Source organism: Salmo trutta, chromosome 8 (assembly GCF_901001165.1).
Source record: "Salmo trutta chromosome 8, fSalTru1.1, whole genome shotgun sequence".
Classification (NCBI taxonomy): Eukaryota; Metazoa; Chordata; class Actinopteri; order Salmoniformes; family Salmonidae; genus Salmo; species Salmo trutta.
Genome location: NC_042964.1, coordinates 19,389,287 through 19,410,116, shown reverse-complemented (window position 1 = coordinate 19,410,116; position 20,830 = coordinate 19,389,287). Strand labels below are relative to the sequence as shown.

General features: G+C 42.4%; 1 protein-coding gene across 1 annotated transcript; it reads left to right on the top strand.

Annotated features, from left to right (window-relative positions):
• The first annotated feature begins 10,782 nt into the window (after window positions 1-10,782).
• Window positions 10,783-20,593, top strand: LOC115198383 (tyrosine-protein kinase SRK2). Its single transcript, XM_029760287.1, has 6 exons — window positions 10,783-11,176; window positions 13,696-13,821; window positions 15,019-15,163; window positions 17,194-17,346; window positions 18,377-18,742; window positions 20,157-20,593. The coding sequence occupies exons 2-6, from the start codon at window positions 13,741-13,743 to the stop codon at window positions 20,333-20,335; spliced, it is 924 nt and encodes a 307-aa protein (XP_029616147.1). The 5' UTR covers window positions 10,783-11,176; window positions 13,696-13,740; the 3' UTR covers window positions 20,336-20,593.
• Window positions 20,594-20,830: the final 237 nt, after the last annotated feature.

Genomic DNA, 20,830 nt, shown 5'->3' with positions numbered 1-20,830 from the left:
TTAATTGGCAGAGTAGAGGACCTTGTGCATTTCAGGTAAAATAACAACTCAATGTTTATATCCCAGGACAAATTAGCTAGCAAGTGCAAGCTAGCTAAATAGGACAAATTAGCTAGCAAGTGCAAGCTAGCTAGCTAAATTGAAGGAGACTGGAAGGGTTCGGGTTAAACGTTTGACTCCGCCCACATTGAGCCCAGCCCGAACTGCACACTGCAGTCAGGTGCTTCTCGCTCGTAGGCCTCACCCCCTTCCATAGACATACATGGTAATTATGACCACTTCCGGAGGACATCCTCCAACCAATCAAAGCTTTTGCAGTGTGAACTGACATGTTATCCATCCAATCATAGAATTAGGATCAGAGAATGAACCTAGTGAGTTGTATTGTGATTGTGCCACAGAGCATTATGGGGGTTATATGTGTTGAGAGGCTTGGTGACATTGTAGTATAGAGGTTATGAGTAAAGAGTGATAGTTGAGCATTTTTGGGATATTACTCAATTCCAATTATTTATTTTTCAAATTACAGGAGACAAGAGGAGGTGTATTATGAATTGTTCTCTCGGTTTTAGAACTTTATTTTTGTGTCCAATTAGTGCAATTTATTTAAAATCGCCTCGCTAACTTCAGTAGCTAGCTAGCTACCAGCACGAGTGTGCAGTTTTCTCCACCAGAATGGTAGAAGGGCCAACGTTGCCGACAATGTTGTGGACTTTTGGTTGAAGAACCCCTTTCATTCTCTGGGGTACTGTAACGCCCTGGCCATAGAGAGGGTTTTTTTGTTCTTTATTTTGGTTAGGCCAGGGTGTTACATTGGGTGGGCGTTCTATGTTCTTTTTCTAGGTTTTTGTATTTCTTTGTTTTGGGCCATGTGTGGCTCCCAATCAGGCACAGCTGAAGTTCGTTGTTGTTGATTGGGAGTCACACATAAGGAGCATGTTTTTCCCTTTGAGTTTTGTGGGTAATTGTTTCTGTTAGTGTTTGCACCTGACAGGACTGTTTGGCTGTCAGTTTTCACGTTGTTCTATTAAAATTCTAATGATGAACACATCCTCCGCTGCGTATTGGTCCACCTTTTCCGACGATGACTTCTCTGTTTCATCTGACGACGAAGACAGCCGTTACAGGAAAAGGTGCAAATTAAAAGCGACGGTCGACCTCTGCCTGAGATGAGTTTCATGAAGAAGGATGAAAAGGTGAGGGCTTTCAATATCAACTGGTATCAAAAGTATAACGTTAGCTGGTTAACAGGGAGCCTTTCATCAGGCCGCCTGTATTTCTGGCCTTGCCTGCTTTTTGGAAAGTCTGAACCTTGGTCGAAAGATGGGTACAGTGCCCTGAAGAACATTGATTGTTCAGCTAAACGAAAAAAGAAAAGCAGGGCATGCAAGAATTTGCTTTTAGAGGACACGACAAGAGGGAAAGTTCCATTAACAAGGGCAACTACAAGGAGCTTGCAGAGGTAATTACGCATTATGATGCTTTACTTGCTGAACATATCAAACTTTCAACTGTGTTTTCTGGGATGTCGAAAACAATTCAGAAAGATTTGATAGCTTCCATCGCATCATCCATTTATCACGACTTCCGCTGAAGTTGGTCCCTCTCTTTGTTCGGGCGGCGGTCGAAGTCTCCGACCTTCTAGCCATCGCTGATCCTCTTTTCATTTTCCTTTGGTCTTGTCTTGTGTCACACCTGGTTCCAATCCCATTAATTATATGTTGTGTATTTAACCCTCTGTTCACCCTCATTGTCCTTGTCGGGGTTTGTTTGTAAGCTATGTGCAAGATATGTTCTGGTGTGCGACTGGTTTTGTACCCACTTGTATTATTTTGTATATTTTGGTTTTCTGAGTTTTTGAGCACTTATTAAACTGCTCCGTTTTATACCAAGTTTGATCTCCTGCGCCTGACTTCCCTGCCACCAGCACGCACCCTTACACCATTAAAAGTTAGATTAAAGAGAGAGCTTGGCGCAGTGCATTTTTTTCCGTGCGCTCAGGTAGGCTTTCCACTTTCCTACGGTATTAATTTAGCAAAGATGATAACACAAAATCACTCCGGATAGACACAACGAAAAACTCATGACATAAATGTTGTCAGCAGGCTACACCTAAACATTAGAAATCTGACATGCTGTATCGGATGAAAATGTTCAGTCTGATCAACTGTTAAAAATTGCCCCCCCGCTCTTAGACCTATGGTGCCACCAGTCTGCTTGCAGTTGTCAGTTATCGTCAGATATGTGGATGATCAGGGCTTTATTCAGGAACCTTTCTTGGGCTACTTTAATGTGTCAAGTGGGCGAGATGCGCAGTCTGTGTTTGACTTCATGAATTTTGAGATGTCTGAGTTTAAGTTCGTAGAGAAACTCGTTGTCCAAACCTATGATGGCACAGCTGTAATGGAATGTATCTGCTGTTTGTATTTACAGCTAAGTCCCCTCCTCTTCCCTGATTAAGAGGTGATGACTACTCCACTCTGCTACCTTTGTCAACTTTCTCCTGACTGACATGAACTGAAGCCATGCCTCATGTGCCCGCTCATCCACTGGCCCATTGAATGTTTCCCCTACAAGCACTGTGAGTACCCCTATCAAATTTCTCTCATTCATTTATATTTACGTCATTTAGCAGACGCTCTTATCCAGAGCGACTTACAAATTGGTGCATTCACCTTATGATATCCAGTGGAACAACCACTTTACAATAGTACATCTCTTTTTTGGGGGGGGGGGTTAGAAGGATTACTTAATCCTATCCCAGGTATTCCTTAAAGAGGTTGGGTTTCAGGTGTCTCCGGAAGGTGGTGATTGACTCCGCTGTCCTGGCGTCGTGAGGGAGCTTGTTCCACCGTTGGGGTGCCAGAGCAGCGAACAGTTTTGACTGGGCTGAGCGGGAACTGTGCTTCCGCAGAGGTAGGGAGGCGAGCAGGCCAGAGGTGGATGAACGCAGTGCCCTTCTTTGGGTGTAGGGACTGATCAGAGCCTGAAGGTACGGAGGTGCCGTTCCCCTCACAGCTCCGTAGACAAGCACCATGGTCTTGTAGCAGATGCGAGCTTCAACTGGAAGCCAGTGGAGTGTGCGGAGGAGCGGGATGACGTGAGAGAACTTGGAAAGGTTGAACACCAGACGGGCTGCGGCGTTCTGGATGAGATTCCTGTATGTAGAGTCAATCACATACACAATCACATTATTACACATCAATGATTTTACTCCTTGCTTGGACTAATTCAGTCTTAGCTCTTTTGTCTAACTGCGTTGTGTTATTGTTTTTTGTCTTCCCAGTCAAATCCTGTCCTGCACTGAACTCAAGCCTCTGAACACCTCAACTCATGCCTCATACCCTCATTCAATCACTGCTGTGATCCCTTCCCAACACAGTGTAAGGAGCCCTCTCATTCCCATAATATGGTACTCTATGTCTTTATTAAATGCTTTAGGTTCAAATAATTAGTCTTTGATGATTTTTTTAAACATTCCGCGCCAATACCGTGTGTCTCCCATCCTCCTCAATTTTTCAAGTCACCAGCCTCCACTGATCCCATGATGTTCCTGGGACACAGCCAAGAGCTGACCTATGGTTCCCTGTCAGTCCGAAGAGAATGAACTGGTTCCTCTTAATCTATTGAAAACAGAGCAAAGTGTTAAATCCTGCGCACCTGTTTAAACTGTTGTCCTGGCTAGGGCCTGTTGCTGGACAAAAGGTTCATGCTTGTGTATGTGTGTGTAACGGTTGTCGTTCGGTAGAGAGGACCAAGGCGCAGCAGGTTGCATGTTCATCATTATATTTTATTAAATAAATGTGAACACAGAAAAACAAGAACGACAGACCGACAGTTTCACAGGCTAATACTCACAGCAGTGCGAAATACAACTACCCACAAATCCCCAGGTGAAAACAAGCAACTAATATATGACTCCCAATCAGGAACAACGACGTACAGCTGTTCCTGATCGGGAGCCACACAGACCACACAGAAATAGACAAACTAGAACACCATAGAAAACTAACACTAGAACAATTACTCAAAACCCTGGACTACCTAAACCAAACACCCCTACAATATTCACACTCAACCTAAACCATACAAAACAAATACCCTTCTGCCACGTCCTGACCAAATACTAATACAATTACTCCCTCTGCTGGTCAGGACGTGACAGGGTGTGAAACCCCATATCATCTCAGTAGACAGCGAAGGCGCCTGCTTGCTCAGTTCGGGGAACCGTTGACTTATCGAGAGTTCCTACCGTTCTGACACCTATTGTCCTCACTAGAAGACTAGAATAACCAGCAGTTACTACAGAATGAGACAACCTTTATCCAAGTTACTGTACCTTGTACCCCAGGTTCGTCTCGTCCTCCACACACATACACATACCAAGATTACGTGTTTTGTACATGCTTGCATAAGACAGCTTGACTATAAGGGTTCTGTACTCCCTGTGTCATTCGAGCTCTCACCTTCCACCTCAGAGTGTAGGGTCGATCATCTCCATTATTACAATTCTTATTAATAGAGATTGATTGTTTGAAGAAATAACAAAGTCTCTCCTGATTGGTTAGAATTTCCACGACACTGTGCAATGTTCATATGGAGGGTATAATTCAATACTTAGGTGATTCCTCCAAAAAGTTATTGTGGTCAACGGACAGGAAAAGTGTTTAAACACAAAATAAAACCTATTTCCATTTTCCACTGAAACTATGATTTTTTTTTAAATAAAGTAGTTGTACAATATCACGGGTATGCTCAGAGCATCTTTTTACAGCTTGAGAAGTTGATATTTCACTACATGGGCCTTTAATAAGGAGGTTTACTGATTAAAAAAGACTCCAGTTGTTAGGTTTGTTAGTGACTCAAATTGTCTGCTGATATTCTGATCTTGTTTCTCACTCCACAGTTTCCTGGCTCTGCGAACGCCTGGGAGATTGATCATAGAGACAGCTCTATAAGTCTGCATTTCAATTGGACTGGTGTGTATTATATACCAATAGGGAACGCATTATTCCCTTTGAGATGGACAGCTCCTGAGGCCATCTCCAGTGGAAAGTTCACCATCAAGGGTGACGTGTGGTCCTTCGGCATCTTGCTGTATGAGATCGTGACCTATGGGGTGATGCCCTATCTCAGTAAGATTTGTATAATTATTGGAGTATTAATCTCCTTGGCATTAAAGCTCACTGTGGGAAAAATTGGACAATGTGGTGCTGACTGAGAAGGGTGAAATCTTACGAATTATCTTTACTTCTTTTGTACAGAAAGTTCATACTATTATCATATATGACCCCAAGCACTTCTTGATATCAGATCAACAGTTACTAACCACGATTTCGACCTCAAATACGACTTCAACTTCAACTCAGCTGTTGCCTGGTCCCTATTCCTTTGTTCCATTGGCTACCAAAACGCTGCAGGCATAGACGCAGTAGATGAGCTGCAGCCCTGGTGAAATTGAGGCAATGAGAAAACCGAACGGCGCTCCCCTCCTTTCTGTTGGCAAATGTCCAGTCTCTTCAGAATAAGATGGATGAGCTTCGTTCGAGAGTCTTACAGAGACTTGGCTAGATGATGACACTATACACATAGTAATTAGTGGATTCTCCATTCAGCGGCAAATATCGGACGAAGACTTCGGGCAAGTCTAAAAGAGGAGGGGTGTGTTTTTCATAAATAACAACAGGTGTGCTGCTTCCAGTGTGAAGGAAATCTATAACTTTTGCTCACCTGATATAGAATACCTCATGGTAAGCTGCAGACCCTTTCATCTACCAAGAGAGTTCTCCGCAATTATCATGCCTGTCTACATAACCCCACAAGACAACAAAACTCTGGCACTCAACAAACTGTATGGGGCCATAAACAAACAAGAAACTGCTCAGCCAGTGGCAGTGTTTCTGGCGGGCGGAGACTGTAATGTGAGGAGATTAAAACCGTCCTCCCTCACTTCTACCAACAGGTCTCCTGCTCCACTAGGGGACCTAAAACTCTAGACCACTTTTATTCTACCCACAGAAACTCATACAACACCCTCCCTCATCCTCCCTTCTGCAATTCTGACCACAACTCCATTCTCCTGCTTCCTGTTTACAAAAAAAAGCTCAAACAGGAAGTACCAGTGATGCGTTCAATACGGAAGTGGTCGGGTGAAGCAGACGCGAGGTTACAAGACTGTTTTGCTAGTACAGACTGGAATATGTTACAGGATTCATCCGATGGCATTGAGGAGTTTACCACAACAGTCGCAGGGTTCATCAGTAAGTGCACAGACGATGTCATCCTCACAGTGACTATACGAACGTATCCAAACCAAAAACCATCGATTACAGGCAATATCCGTTCTGGGCTAAAGGCTAGAGCTACCGCTTACAAGGAATGGGACATGGACATGGACGCATACAAGAAAGGCTGCTACGACCTCAGACTAGACATCAAACATGCAAAAGGACAATATAGTAGGAAGGTGGATTCCTATTACACCGGCTTCGACGCTCGTCGTATGTGGCAGGGCTTGCAGACGATAACGGATTACAAAGGGAAACCCAGCTGCGAGTAGCCCAGTAATGCAGAACTCCCAATCCAGCTGAAAGCCTTTTATTCTCGCTTTGAGGAATACAACACTGTGTCTAGCAGGAAAGACCCTGTTTTTCTGGAGGACTGTGTGATCTCTCTCTCCGTGGCCGATGTGAGCAAAACGTTTAAACAGGTTAACAATCACACAGACGGAATACCAGGGCGCGTTCTCAAAGCATGAGCAGACCAGAGCTCCAAGGTAATCTGCCTAAAGGATTTTCGCCCTGTAGCACTCACATCTGTAGGTGCTTTGAAAGGCTGGTCATGACACACATCAACATCATCATCCAAGGGCACTCTGGACCCACTCCAATTCTCATAACGCCCCAACAGATCCATAGATGGCGCAATCTCAATTGCACTTTACACTGCCCTCTCACCTGAACAAGAGGGGAAATAACTATGTGAGAATGCTGTTCATAGACTGCAGCTCAGTATTCATAAGTGGTCCCGTGTGGCTCAGTTGGTAGAGCATGGTGTTTGCAATGCCAGGGTTGTGGGTTCGATTCCCACGGGGGACCAGTACATGATGAGGTGAGATGTTGACAGATTTTGAGATGTTGATTCAATATATCCACATAATTTTCCTACCTCATGATGCCATCTATTTTGTGAAGTGCAGCAGCAAAGCACCCCCACAACATGATGCTGTCACCCCCGTGCTTCACGGTTGGCCTCCCCCTTTTTCCTCCAAACATAACGAAGGTCATTATGGCTAAACAGTTCTATTTTTGTTTCATCAGACCAGAGGACATTTCTCCAAAAAGTACGATCTTTGTCCCCATGTGCAGTTGGAAACCGTAGTTTTTATGGTGGTTTTGGAGCAGTGGCTTCTTCCTTGCTGAGCGGCCTTTCAGGTTATGTCGATTTAAGACTCGTTTCACTGTGGATATAGATATACTGCTCAAAAAAATAAAGGGAACACTTAAACAACATCCTAGATCTGAATGAAAGAAAACATCTTATTAAATACTTTTTTCTTTACATAGTTGAATGTGCTGACAACAAAATCACACAAAAATAATCAATGGAAATCCAATTTATCAACCCATGGAGGTCTGGATTTGGAGTCACACTCAAAATTAAAGTGGAAAACCACACTACAGGCTGATCCAACTTTGATGTAATGTCCTTAAAACAAGTCAAAATGAGGCTCAGTAGTGTGTGTGGCCTCCACGTGCCTGTATGACCTCCCTACAACGCCTGGGCATGCTCCTGATGAGGTGGCAGATGGTCTCCTGAGGGATCTCCTCCCAGACCTAGACTAAAGCATCCGCCAACTCCTGGACAGTCTGTGGTGCAACGTGGCGTTGGTGGATGGAGCGAGACATGATGTCCCAGATGTGCTCAATTGGATTCAGGTCTGGGAAACGGGCGGGCCAGTCCATAGCATCAATGCCCTCCTCTTGCAGGAACTGCTGACACACTCCAGCCACATGACGTCTAGCATTGTCTTGCATTAGGAGGAACCCAGGGCCAACCGCACCAGCATATGGTCTCACAAGGGGTCTGAGGATCTCATCTCGGTACCTAATGGCAGTCAGGCTACCTCTGGCGAGCACATGGAGGGCTGTGCGGCCCCCCCAAAGAAATGCAACCCCACACCATGACTGACCCACCGCCAAACCGGTCATGGTGGAGGATGTTGCAGGCAGCAGAACGTTCTCCACGGCGTCTCCAGACTCTGTCACGTCTGTCACGTGCTCAGTGTGAACCTGCTGTCATCTGTGAAGAGCACAGGGCGCCAGTGGTGAATTTGCCAATCTTGGTGTTCTCTGACAAATGCCAAACGTCCTGCACGGTGGTCATTTTGGAGGTCATTTTGCAAGGCTCTGGCAGTGCTTCTCCTGTTCCTCCTTGCACAAAGGCGGATGTAGCGGTCCTGCTGCTGGGTTGTTGCCCTCCTACGGCCTCCTCCACGTCTCCTGATGTACTGGCCTGTCTCCTGGTAGCGCCTCCATGCTCTGGACACTACGCTGACAGACACAGCAAACCTTCTTGCCACAGCTCGCATTGATGTGCCATTCTGGATGAGCTGCACTACCTGAGCCACTTGTGTGGGTTGTAGACTCCGTCTCATGCTACCACTAGAGTGAAAGCACCGCCAGCATTCAAAAGTGACCAAAACATCAGCCAGGAAGCATAGGAACTGAGAAGTGGTCTGTGGTACCCACCTGCAGAACCACTCCTTTATTGGGGGTGTCTTGCTAATAGCCTATAATTTCCACCTGTTGTCTATTCCATTTGCACAACAGCATGTGAAATATATTGTCAATCAGTGTTGCTTCCTAAGTGGATAGTTTGATTTCACAGAAGTGTGATTGACTTGGAGTTACACTGTGTTGTTTAAGTGTTCCCTTTATTTTTTTGAGCAGTGTACTTTTGTACCTGTTTCCTCCAGCATCTTCACAAGGTCCTTTGCTGCTGTTCCGGGATTGATTTGCACTTTTCGCACCCAAGTATATTCATCTCTAGGTGACAGAACGTGTCTCCTTCCTGAATGGTATGATGGCTGCGTGGTCCCATGGTGTTTATACTTGCGTACTATTGTTTGTACAGATAAACATGGTACCTTCAGGCATTTGGAAATTGCTCCCAAGGATGAACCAGACTTGTGGAGGTCTACAATTTTTTTCTGAGGTCTTGGCTGATTTCTTTTGATTTTTCCATAATGTCAAGCAAAAAGGCACTGAGTTTGAAGGTAGGCCTTGAAATACATCCACAGGTACACCTCCAATTGACTCAAACGATGTCAATTAGCCTATCAGAAGCTTCTAAAGCCATGACATAATTTTCTGGAATTTTCCAAGCTGTTTATAGGCACAGTCAACTTAGTGTATGTAAACTTCTGACCTACTGGAATTGTGATACAGTGAAATAATCTGTCTGTAAACAATTGTTGGAAAAATGACTTGTGTCATGCATAAAGTAGATGTCCTAACTGACTTGCCAAAACTATACTTTGTTAACAAGAAATGTGTGGAGTGGTTGAAAAACGAGTTTTAATGACTCCAACCTAAGTGTATGTAAACTTCTGACTTCAACTGTATAATTTAAGAAATTGGTTGACTAATTAAAAACAGATACGGTGAGATAGGACAACCTTGCCTAATTTCTCTCAACTCAAATCTAGGTGAGGTGCCATGTTTGTTCAAATCAAATATTAATGGTCACATACACATATTTAGCAGATGTTATTGCGGGTGTAGCGAAATGCTTGTGGTCCTAGCTCCAACAGTGCAGTTGTATCTAACAATTCACAACAATACACACATCTTAAAGTAAAATAATGGAATTAAGAAATATACACTACCATTCAAAAGTTTGGGGTCACTTAGAAATGTCCTTGTTTTTGAAAGAAAAGCAATTTTTTTTGTCCATTAAAATAACATCAAATGGATCAGAAATGCAGTGTAGACATTGTTAATGTTGTAAATGACTATTGTAGCTGGAAATGGCAGATTTTTTTGTGGAATATCTACAGAGGCGTACAGAGGCCCATTATCAGCAACCATCACTCCTGTGTTCCAATGGCATGTTGTGTTAGCTAATCCAAGTTTATCATTTTAAAAGGCTAATTGATCATTAGAAAACCCTTCTGCAATTATGTTAGCACAGCTGAAAACTGTTGTCCTGATTAAAGAAGCAATAAAACTGGCCTTCTTTAGACTAGTTGAGTATCTGGAGCATCAACATTTATGGGTTTGATTCCAGGCTCAAAATGGCCAGAAACATAGGACTTTCTTCTGAAACTCGTCAGTCTATTCTTGTTCTGAGAAATTAAGGCTATTCCATGTGAAAAATTGCCAAGAAACTGAAGATCTCTTCAAGCTGTGTGCTACTCCCTTCACAGAACAGCGCAAACTGTCTCTAACCAGAATAGAAAGAGGAGTGGGAGGCTCCAGTGCACAACTGAGCAAGAGGACAAGTACATTAGTGTCTAGTTTGAGAAACAGACACCTCACAAGTTCTCAACTGGCAGCTTCATTAAATAGTACCCGCAAAACACCAGTCTCAACGTCAACAGTGAAGAGGCGACTCCGGGATGCTGGCCTTCTAGGCAGAGTTGCAAAGAAAAATACATATCTCAGACTGGCCATACATTCTAGGGCGTCAGGCATGTCGGTATTGCCTCTCCTCTTTCGTGGAAATGAAACTCAGAGTAGCGTCACCAAAGAGGAAGAGGCGATTGTGTCGTTTTTTGCCCACCAGGCGAGGAGTTATGCGTGGAGGTCAATGAGAGTGTCGAATTTGGCCAACATCAAAAAATGATGGCTTCTTTGCTCCGTTAGGCATATTTGATCGAATATAAGTTTCGTGATGGTTAGGTTGTTTCGAATTTGCTGATATAAGCACAGACACATGGCATATCGACAACTTTGAAAAAAACGATGTAATATTCGAGTTACGCCTGTTTGGCACACGATATCTGCCTTCTCATTGGCTAGAATTGCCCCACGTGATCTTGCCTCCTCTCCCTAAGGAAAGCAAATCCTAATCTAACTGTTAGACCTGACTATCTCGTCATTATATACATTTCTCTGGTGTAACTTCAGTGTGCCATAGTTCTGTTGGTTGGTCTGGTCAATATTTGTCAAAGGTAAGTGTAATATGGAGCGATTGGTGAATCTTCAGGTAAATGTAGAATTGGGAAACCCTGAATATCCAGTGACATTGTTTTTTTTATTTGTACTTGCTGTGTTCGACTGCAGTTTAAATATTTATCTTACTTTTTATATTGGATGTATCCAATTTATAGCGATGGTTTACGAGTCTGGGTCTGTGTTTGAGACTTGTCTGGCTTGGAAACTAATCATAGAAGCGTTGTTCATTGCCAATGAGCGCTTGAAACACAATTCGCACTGAAAACCTTGCGATTTTATGGTCGCTGACTTTCAATTTCCCTTTAGGCAAATACCTTAAGACAGTGCTCATAGGAAAATATGATTTTCTGATGAAGTGCAAAATGAAGAGACTGCTTCGAATGTGGCATATAGTAGTCTATTCCATTTAGAAGTATACAATTATATCCCATTCGATATAAATAAATGAACCGCAAACGTTATGACATCTGTTTAAAATTTCTAGCCTAGGCCTACTCAAAAGCAAATGAATTCGCCTGTGACCCACCCAAAACAACATAAGGCAGATAGATGCAAGCTTTAGTGCTCATATATCTCACTGTCTTCACGTCACTGAAAGTGAGAAACATCTAAAGTTTCTAGGAGGCACAAAGTGATGTGGTTCCTGTCATGCAAAAATAACTTTTCAGAAGCTTGGTTTACATCCGTGACTTTCTGTGTTGTAGTTTATTAAGATACAATAATGGCTTTATTATCCCCGTGGGGACATTTGGGTTGCGGCACTGAACATACAAAAAAAAAAAAAACACACGCAAGCATAGATAAGGACATATACTGACACCAAATACAGGTAGAAAAGGTGCAATTAATGAGACCAATGATTCATCTGTACACTTTATACACTGTACACGCAGTCAGCTATAATCTCACTTGTAGGCCAGCCCGCCTTATTGCCACGAGACAAAGAATTGCCCGTCTCTGTTGCTGAATCGTTTTGTTACCTATAACGTCGCCCCGAGGTTATGAGTGGGCTACGGTTACATTCACAGAATAATACGATTATTGTGAATAGTCAGATTAATATAATAGTTCGATTTAGTCGTTTACATACTTTGCAAGAATAATGATTTCACTCATAATCCTGTTTACATGGACACATCTGAAATCAAGCAACCTGATGGGACTTTGATAAATGCAGAAAATCGCCATTCAAAACAAACGTTCTACCACAGCGACCATGTTATTTTCGGACTTAAAGTGTATATGTGAAAACGTTTTCTAACAGGCATGCTTACATTTTTCCGAACTCACTTCACTCGCAAAAGAAGGAAGAAGGAAATTTACCAGCAACCGAAAAAAGGCCTATTCGACACCTCCAAATACTCATGTCCCAAGGATCCCAGATAGCATTAACCTTACTGCAATACACAGGTCGGAAATCTACACAAAAACAGCTGAATACATTGAAGGTGTCAAGACAAGAGGTATTTTTTTCAGTTGCATGTGGCATTTTTTGTAGACTTTTTTTTAAAAGTACATACTGGCCGTGACCCCAGTAAATTACAACAGTTGCTACTCGAAACCATATTTACTAGCGGGGTGGAGGTAGTACAGTGACATGCTAGCTGTTCCCATTGAGCCAATCACTATCCAGTTTAAAGCGTTCCTCGGCAGAAATATAGTTATAATTTTTCTTTCACTTTCACTTTTCTTTCACTTTGAAAAATGATAACTTTCTGAATTAAGAGTGTGCAAAGCTGTCATCAAGGCAAGGGGTGGCTACTTTGAAGAATCTCAAATATAAAATATATTTTGATTTGTTTAACACCTTTTTGGTTACTACATGATTCCATGTGTTATTTCATAGTTTTGATGTCTTCACTATTATTCTACAATGTAGAAAATAGTAAAAATAAAGAAAAACCCTTGAATGAGTAGGTGTGCCCAAACTTTTGACTGGTACTGTATATCTGTATATATATCTGATCAACCTCAATACATTTGATAAATAAAGGTTAAACAAAAAATGTACTAAAAATATTCAAACCATGTCTCTGATTTTCAAGCAGATTTAAATCAGGGCTGAGACTGGAACCTTTTCAGGAACACTCACCACCTATTGGAAAGCCATTCTGGTGTGTCTTTGGCATAAAATTGTGTACAACTCTATCTCAGGGTTAAATTTTTATACTGAACAAAATATAAAAGCAACATGTAAGTGTTAGTCCCATGTTTCATGAGCTGAAATAAAACATCCCAGAAATGTTCCATATGCATCCCAGAAATATTCCAAAGCTTATTTCTCTCAAATGTGGTGCTCAAATTTGTTTACATCCCTGTTAGTGAGCATTTCTCCTTTGCCAAGAGAATCATTCCACCTGACAGGTGTGGCATATCAAGAAGCTGATTAAGCAGAATGATGATTACACAAATTTCTGCAGGCCCACCCACCAACGAATTTGTTGTAAAGCTACTGATCTACATCAGCTGCCCGGATACATCATTTTGTGTTTGCTTTGTTGTCTTCAACCTTCAGGTTTGGAATCTATTCAGTAATTCCAGGCAGAGAGGAGAAGAGTGAATGATGCCAATGTCTGGAGAATTGTCCCTTGTCCTGACCTTTGGCACGATGGTGTGTTTGGCGATCCTGCTGTTTTTTCTGGTAAGAAGAAGAGGCAGAGAGTAAACGAGAGAGAGGTAGACAAAGGAGAACAGGATGACGTTAGAGTGCCTATAGGATGACGTTAGAGTGCCTACAAACCCTTTGGATTTCTTCACATTTTAATGTTACAAAGTAGGATTAAAATGGATTTAATTTTCATTTTTTGTCAACGATCTACACAAAACTCTCTGTCAAAGTGGAAGAAAAATTCAAAAAGAAATTATGAACCAATAATAAAACACTGATATACCTTTGATTAGATAGTATACTGTACCTTAATTTAGGTAACAGTTCACCCCCCTGAGTCAATACATGTTAGAAACACCTTTGGCAGCGATTACAGCTGTGAGTTTTCTTGGGTAAGTCTCATAAGAGCTTTGCACGTCTGTATTGTGCAATATTTGCCCATTATTCTTTTTCAAATTCTTCAAGCTCTGTCATGGTGCTGGGGAACATGGCTAGACAAGATTTTCAAGCAGATTTGTCAAAACTGTAACTTGGCCATTCGGGAACATTCACTGACTACTTAAAAGCAACAACAGTGTAGATCTGTCTGCTGAAAGGTGAATTCCTCTTCCAGTGTCTGGTGGAAAGCAGACTGAAGCAGGTTTACCTCTAGGATTTTGCATGTACCTTGCTCAATCCTGTTTCTTTTCATCCTGAAAAACACCCACTCTTTGCCGATGTCAAGCATACCAATAACATGATGCAGCCACCACCATGCTTGAAAATAAGGAGGCCATTACTTAGTGATGTGGTGTTGGATTTGCCTCAAATATATATAAGCCATATTACAACCTATGTGTTGTGAAAATTGTGTTATTTGCTCTATAACCTGTTAGTTCATATGCCTTGACACTGTGATATAATCCAATATGGGTGTGAGTAGACTTTTTAAGACTAGGATGCTGTTACTATTTCAAAATGTCTTGGCATGTTTTATTTGTTTATATTTTGGGAGGAAGCAGCCTTCAGATTTTGAACTTAAACCGACATTAAACATATTTCCACTGAAACTATGATTTGAGAATCTTGAGAAGTTGATATTTCACTACATGGGCCTTTAATAATGAGGTTGGTATACTGATGGAACCTACAGAGGACAGGTTACAGTTGTAAGGAATGTTAGGTGACTCAAATTGGGGTCTGATCTGCTGATAATCTGGTTTTGCATGTCTTTCTTGTCTCCCTTCACAGTTTAGGCAGCCTGGCTCTGCGGACCCCTGGAAGATTAACCGCAGCGCTATAAAACTGGGGAAGAGGCTGGGCGAAGGTTCCTTTGGAGAGGTCTATCAAGGCCTTTATAACAACACTCCAGTTGCAGTGAAGACCCTTATACCTGGTAAACACCTGGGACAAGTTTTTCCAAAAATCTGGATACGAATGATCTGGATTCTGTAATTATCCTCTATTGGTAATCCAGGATCAGATCAATCAGATTTTTTGGCAGATTTTCGGGAAAGGATGGGATAGGATCCTTGTGATCCAGATACCTCAAGATCATGTTACTACTTTACACTGTCATAGAGCAACAGATGAGGAAACTACATAACAACGCAACTACAACATTTAAAGACCCCCTTCAGCTATTTTTGTACTTTTCTCATTGAAAAACAATATCCCAAGTATAAATACAGTAATGTACACACACTTAAGGGTAAAAAAAAAAATGTTTTGGAGAAAAATAGTGTTTTTTTAGACACAACTGCCAAATTCAAGGAGTTGGTCTGATGGGTCCACTGTTGTGTCATCGACCTGCCTCCCTGCTTCCAGGAACAATAGAGGACAGAGGACATGCCCACTCCCCCAATGCACCGCCTATTGAAATGCACCTTTGTTCGTAAATCACGTGATAAATAAACTGCTAAGGAGGCTGGATGGGGTCTTCAATCTCGAGTAAAGGTCAGATTGGATTGCCAAATCCCAGATTCAAGTGTTTCTGTTTTTGAGGCACTCCCAAGTGGCGCAGCGGTCTAAGGCACTGCATCGCAGTGCTAGAGGCGTCACTACAGACCCGGGTTTGTCCACGGGCTGTATCACAACCGGCCAGTATCGGGAGTCCCATAGGGCGACGCACAATTGGCCCAGCGTCTTCCGGGTTAGGGGAGGGTTTGGCTGGGGGGCCTTTACAATTAGGCCATCATTGTAAATAAGAATTTGCTCTTAACTGACTTGCCTAGTTAAATAAAAAAACAATTCTAAGATTTAATCCAATCTGATTGCCAAAATACGATTAGAAAGGTTTTTAAAAACTGGGCCCAGGTATCTTTGCTGCAGCCTTTGCTATCCGACTTGTGGACGGGTAAAGCTTGCATGTCAAAATATCAATCCCTTGTTTGTACAATTGTTATTTTGCTAATATTTATCAGTAATACTCTCTAATTCTACTGTACATTAAGGTGGCATGGCTATATTGCATTTTGTTTGTATTTGCAGACATGCAGCTGTACACAGATTTTGCCATCGCTTAGGCAACGTTCATTTGCTATCCGAGTGACGCAAACAGTCAATGTGGGGCCCCTGCATAATCCCCCATGATTACCACAATTTTGAGATAGCTGGTTAGCCTAATGTAACACCTACAACAGAGATTCCCAAACATTTTCACTCAGGCCTGTCACACCTGCTCCCTCTCTGGCACTCGAGGGCGCCAGGCTGCCCTTCATTACGCACACTTGTCACCATCATAACGCTCATCAGCGCACATTGGACTCACCTGGACTCCTTCCCTTTGTTGATTGCCCCCTCTATAGCTTCCTCGTTTGTTTCCTGTGTCTGCATTAATGTCGTTATGTGTTCATGTCCGCACTCTGTCCTGTCCTGTTCCATGTCCGTTGATATTAAATGTTCACTCCCTGTACCTGCTTCTCGTCTCTACCAGCGTCGACCCTTACACAGGCCCACCTCTTCGTCACTGGGGAACATCCCCCGCGTGCCATGTCTATATCTATGGACACAAGCACTGTCCATGATGACAAAAAACTGTTCACACCCCTCTTGTTGTCAGAGAGAAAAAATTGCAGGTTTAAAGCTTATTTCCTGCAATTCTATACATTTTGCCATAAGGTGGAGAAATGTCTTTGCCGTTTTAAAGCTAATTTCCTGCAATTCTACCCATTTGCCATGTCTTATGTGTGTTCATCTGATACCTGAGTGACTCAAACATTGCAACAAAGTCAATGGGCTAAAAGTGGTTAGCTGTCAAGGGCTAGTTAATCTGACTGACAAGAGGAGAACTGTTGATGCACTACTAATTCCAAAATTGCACCTTGTGTTTTCTACTATCAAGAGTAAGTTGAAAGGCCGAGTTCCTTAAAAAAAAAATCCTGCAAGAAAAATAAACAAACTTCTTTTCCTCATTTCCTGTCATAGGCACCATGGACCCTCGGGACTTCCTAAAAGAGGCCCAGATCATGAAGACTATGCAGCATCCCAACCTCATCCAGCTCTTGGCTGTCTGCACTGAACAACCTATCTACATCATCACTGAGCTAATGAAGAACGGAAGTCTGCTTGATTACCTGAGTAAGAGTACACTGTCGTATGAACCAGCCAAGCCCTGCAGTACACGCCCAGGAGTTTTTCCTAATTATATGACATATTATCCCATCAGAAAAATCTAATTTTATTTGCCGAATACAAGAGGTGTAGACCTTACCATGAAATGCATACTTACAAGCCCTTAACCAACAATGCAGTTCAAGAAATAGAGTTAAGAAAATATTTACTAAATAAAGTAAAACATTTAATAAAAAGTAACACAATAAAATAACAATGCTATATTTTATTAAACAAGGCAAGTCAGTTAAGAACAAATTCATATTTACAATGATGGCCTACTCTGGCCAAACCCAGACGACGCTGGGCCAATTGTGCGCTGCCCTATGGGACTCCCAAACACGGCCGGATGTGATACAGCCTGGATTCGAACCAGGTACTATAGTGACGCCTCCCCTGCACCACTCGGGAGCTCAGGGGGTACCGGTACCGAGTCAATGTGTGGGGGTACATGTTAGTCGAGGTAATTTGTACATGTAGGTAGGGGTAAAGTGACTATGCATAGATAATAAACAGTGAGTAGCAGCAGTGTAAAAACAAAGAACAAAAGGGGGGTCAATGTAAATAGTCCGGGTGGCCATTTGATTAATTGTTCAGAAGTCTTATGGTTTGGGGGTAGAAGCTGTTAAGGAGCCTTTTGGACGTAGACTTGGCGCTCCGGTACCGCTTGCCCTGTCACTTGGGTGACTGGAGTCTTTGACAATTTTTTGGACCTTCCTCTGACACCGCCTAGTATGTAGGTCCTGGATGCTATGTTATAGTTATTAGGTCACATGGCTTGTAAAACTCCTGCCGTTACTTAAAACCTCTTTCAAATACGGTACACAAACTATAGGACATTTTCAATAAGCGTAGAACTTTTCAACCATTTTTGTGTACCAACAGTTAAATATGAGCTTTCATACTTCCACCTGTTCCTTTCCAAATTTGAATGTGAAAATTCTACCCATCATGTCATTTTTATCTCATCATTGTGCTTTCCTTCCCTGTTCCACAGAGGTCAGGGTTGGAAGGCTACGCTTATATGACCAGATTGAGATGGCAGCCCAAGTGGCTTCCGGGATGGATTATCTGGAGATGAAGAACTACATCCACAGGGACCTGGCAGCCAGGAATGTGCTGGTCGGCGAGAACAACGTCTACAAGGTGGCTGACTTTGGCCTTGCCAGGGTCTTACAAGCCACACCAATGCTTTCCAGTCAGAGCAAACTGTATTATATACCTGTAGGGAAAGCGATATTCCCTTTGAGATGGACGGCTCCTGAGGCCATCGCCAACGAGAGGTTCACCATCAAGTGTGACGTGTGGTCCTTCGGAATCTTGCTGTATGAGATCATGACCTATGGGAAGATTCCCTATCCAGGTAAGACTTTCATATTTACGATTTCAACTCCACATCTCTAGTTAAGAGTATACACTAGGTATACCTTCCTAATATTGAGTTTAACCTGTTTCCTCCCGTTCTTCTATTGTAAAAACGATTTGTCGCTAAATCCGGAGAAATTACGGGCCACGTAAAACAAACTGTTGGTCACTAAATCTGTCTAGAAGGACCACGTAAAAACGGTTGGCTGGTATGCCCTCACCCGTCTGAGCGGTCGGCTGTGAATGCCCTCACCCGCTAGGTACTTATAACGGATTGGTTTGGTTCTGCCCACTACAGTGCTGTCCGGTCAGAACATGATATTGAGGCCCATACTGAACACTTGGTCACCACCACACTCACACAGACACAGCTGTTTCCATTTGAAGAGGGTATATGATCGTGGTAATCCGAATGACTTGGAATCTTATTGTTGTGGTTCTGTAAGACAAAGAGATGAACACATTTAAACAGTATTAGTTAAAGGTTAGAACTATGCAATATACCTATACGTGCATGAATAAATGACAAATGGCATTACAACATGTCTATAAAGGGCTATAAACACATTATCAACATAAACATAAACTTAAACATTCACCTCTTAGAGAGAGAGAGAGGGAGAGAAACCAATTACTTGGATTGACAAAGGGTCAATATTTATAGCACCCTCGCTCTCCAGCCTTGTGTGAGAATTTGCCAGGCTGAGACCTTATCAGATCTGCCCTGGCGCCACAGGGTTGGTAAATTACTCTGTGCATGAGCAAACTCCAAGAGATGTCTGGGATGACTCTAGAAGCTCACCCATGGCAGTGCAATAAAACCCCTTAATATGGTAAGCCATCCCAGAAGCCACTTGGGCTGCCATCTCAATCTGGTCATATAAGCGTAGCCTTCTATGGAAAATGCTGTGGGAGCATGTGCATGCGAAAGACTATGTTTACCAATACAACAATTGAACCACTTCAGCAAAAGTACTTGTCCAACCAATGCAATAACACTTCTGGCAGTACAGAATAATACTACATACAGTAAACAAGAGGCAAAGCAGTATTGGCAACTCAAACATTAAAGAATAGTAACAGCCATAAAGTAGAACATATGTCTGATTGTTATCAAAGTAAAAGGAAGTAATTAGTGGTATTTACCTATTATTACACTGCATGTAAAACCCCCCATGCAACTTCCAGTTCGAAACGCGTACAACATTCAGACATTCGTGGTACTGTGGACAATAAAAAGTCCTCAGAAACATGCGTGTTTACCCTTCAGGCGACAATAGAATTCTGACCTGAGTGGACGGGTGCAGTTTCTATCTACGCTTTTTACGCTGCGCTACATGCCCCAGGTTGGATTGTTTTACTGTCTGAGATCAGTTGCATTACACTATAACTAGTTCATCTTATTGTTTCAGACCTGAACAACTCCCAGGTGAAACGGATGGTTCCCAATGGGTACAGGATGCCTTGCCCTGTTGACCCCTACTGTTCCAAAGACGTGTACAAGATCATGTTGGACTGCTGGAAGGAGAATAAACACGACAGGCCCACTTTCAGGTCTCTAAAAATTACGCTGAGGAACGTTCGTGTTTGAAGGTTTATGTAATCATTCTTTAGTATTGATTAAATAGCAGTAATTAAATGTTAGTCTTGTTTCTCAGCTCTGTCATCTCTTTTTGAGAGTCTGGAATGTTCCTTAGTCTTGAGTAATACACAACACTATCTTAAATTGCTACCATGGCCACATTGCTGATTTTACTGACTGCACTGTGAAGGGAAAAAAGTTGATGTCATCTCTGCTGTCTTCAGACATGGTGTGTGCTTCCACATTAAACCTTTTCTTCTGCCTTTACACCATTGTCCGATTTCATCTTTGATTCTACACTTGCATAAGAATAAGACAATTCCCAACACTAGTAGTACAGTAAACTAACCAGCCTAAACTCTGTAGCCTAGAATCTGGCCACACTGAATATCTCTCAATTTCTCTATTACTCCAGGTTATGCTTGAAACAAATTGTCAAAGTAGTAAATAATGGCATCTGGTTATCTTCCCTGGTCCTTTATTGGTAACACTACCCTTTATAAG

Bases quoted from the DNA above. Each gene is read 5' to 3' on its own strand.
- LOC115198383 (XM_029760287.1), top strand. From the start codon at position 13,741: ATGATGCCAATGTCTGGAGAATTGTCCCTTGTCCTGACCTTTGGCACG. The intron at 13,822-15,018 runs GTAAGAAGAAGA...CTCCCTTCACAG, and splicing joins CGATCCTGCTGTTTTTTCTG to TTTAGGCAGCCTGGCTCTGC. The intron at 18,743-20,156 runs GTAAGACTTTCA...TTATTGTTTCAG, and splicing joins TGGGAAGATTCCCTATCCAG to ACCTGAACAACTCCCAGGTG.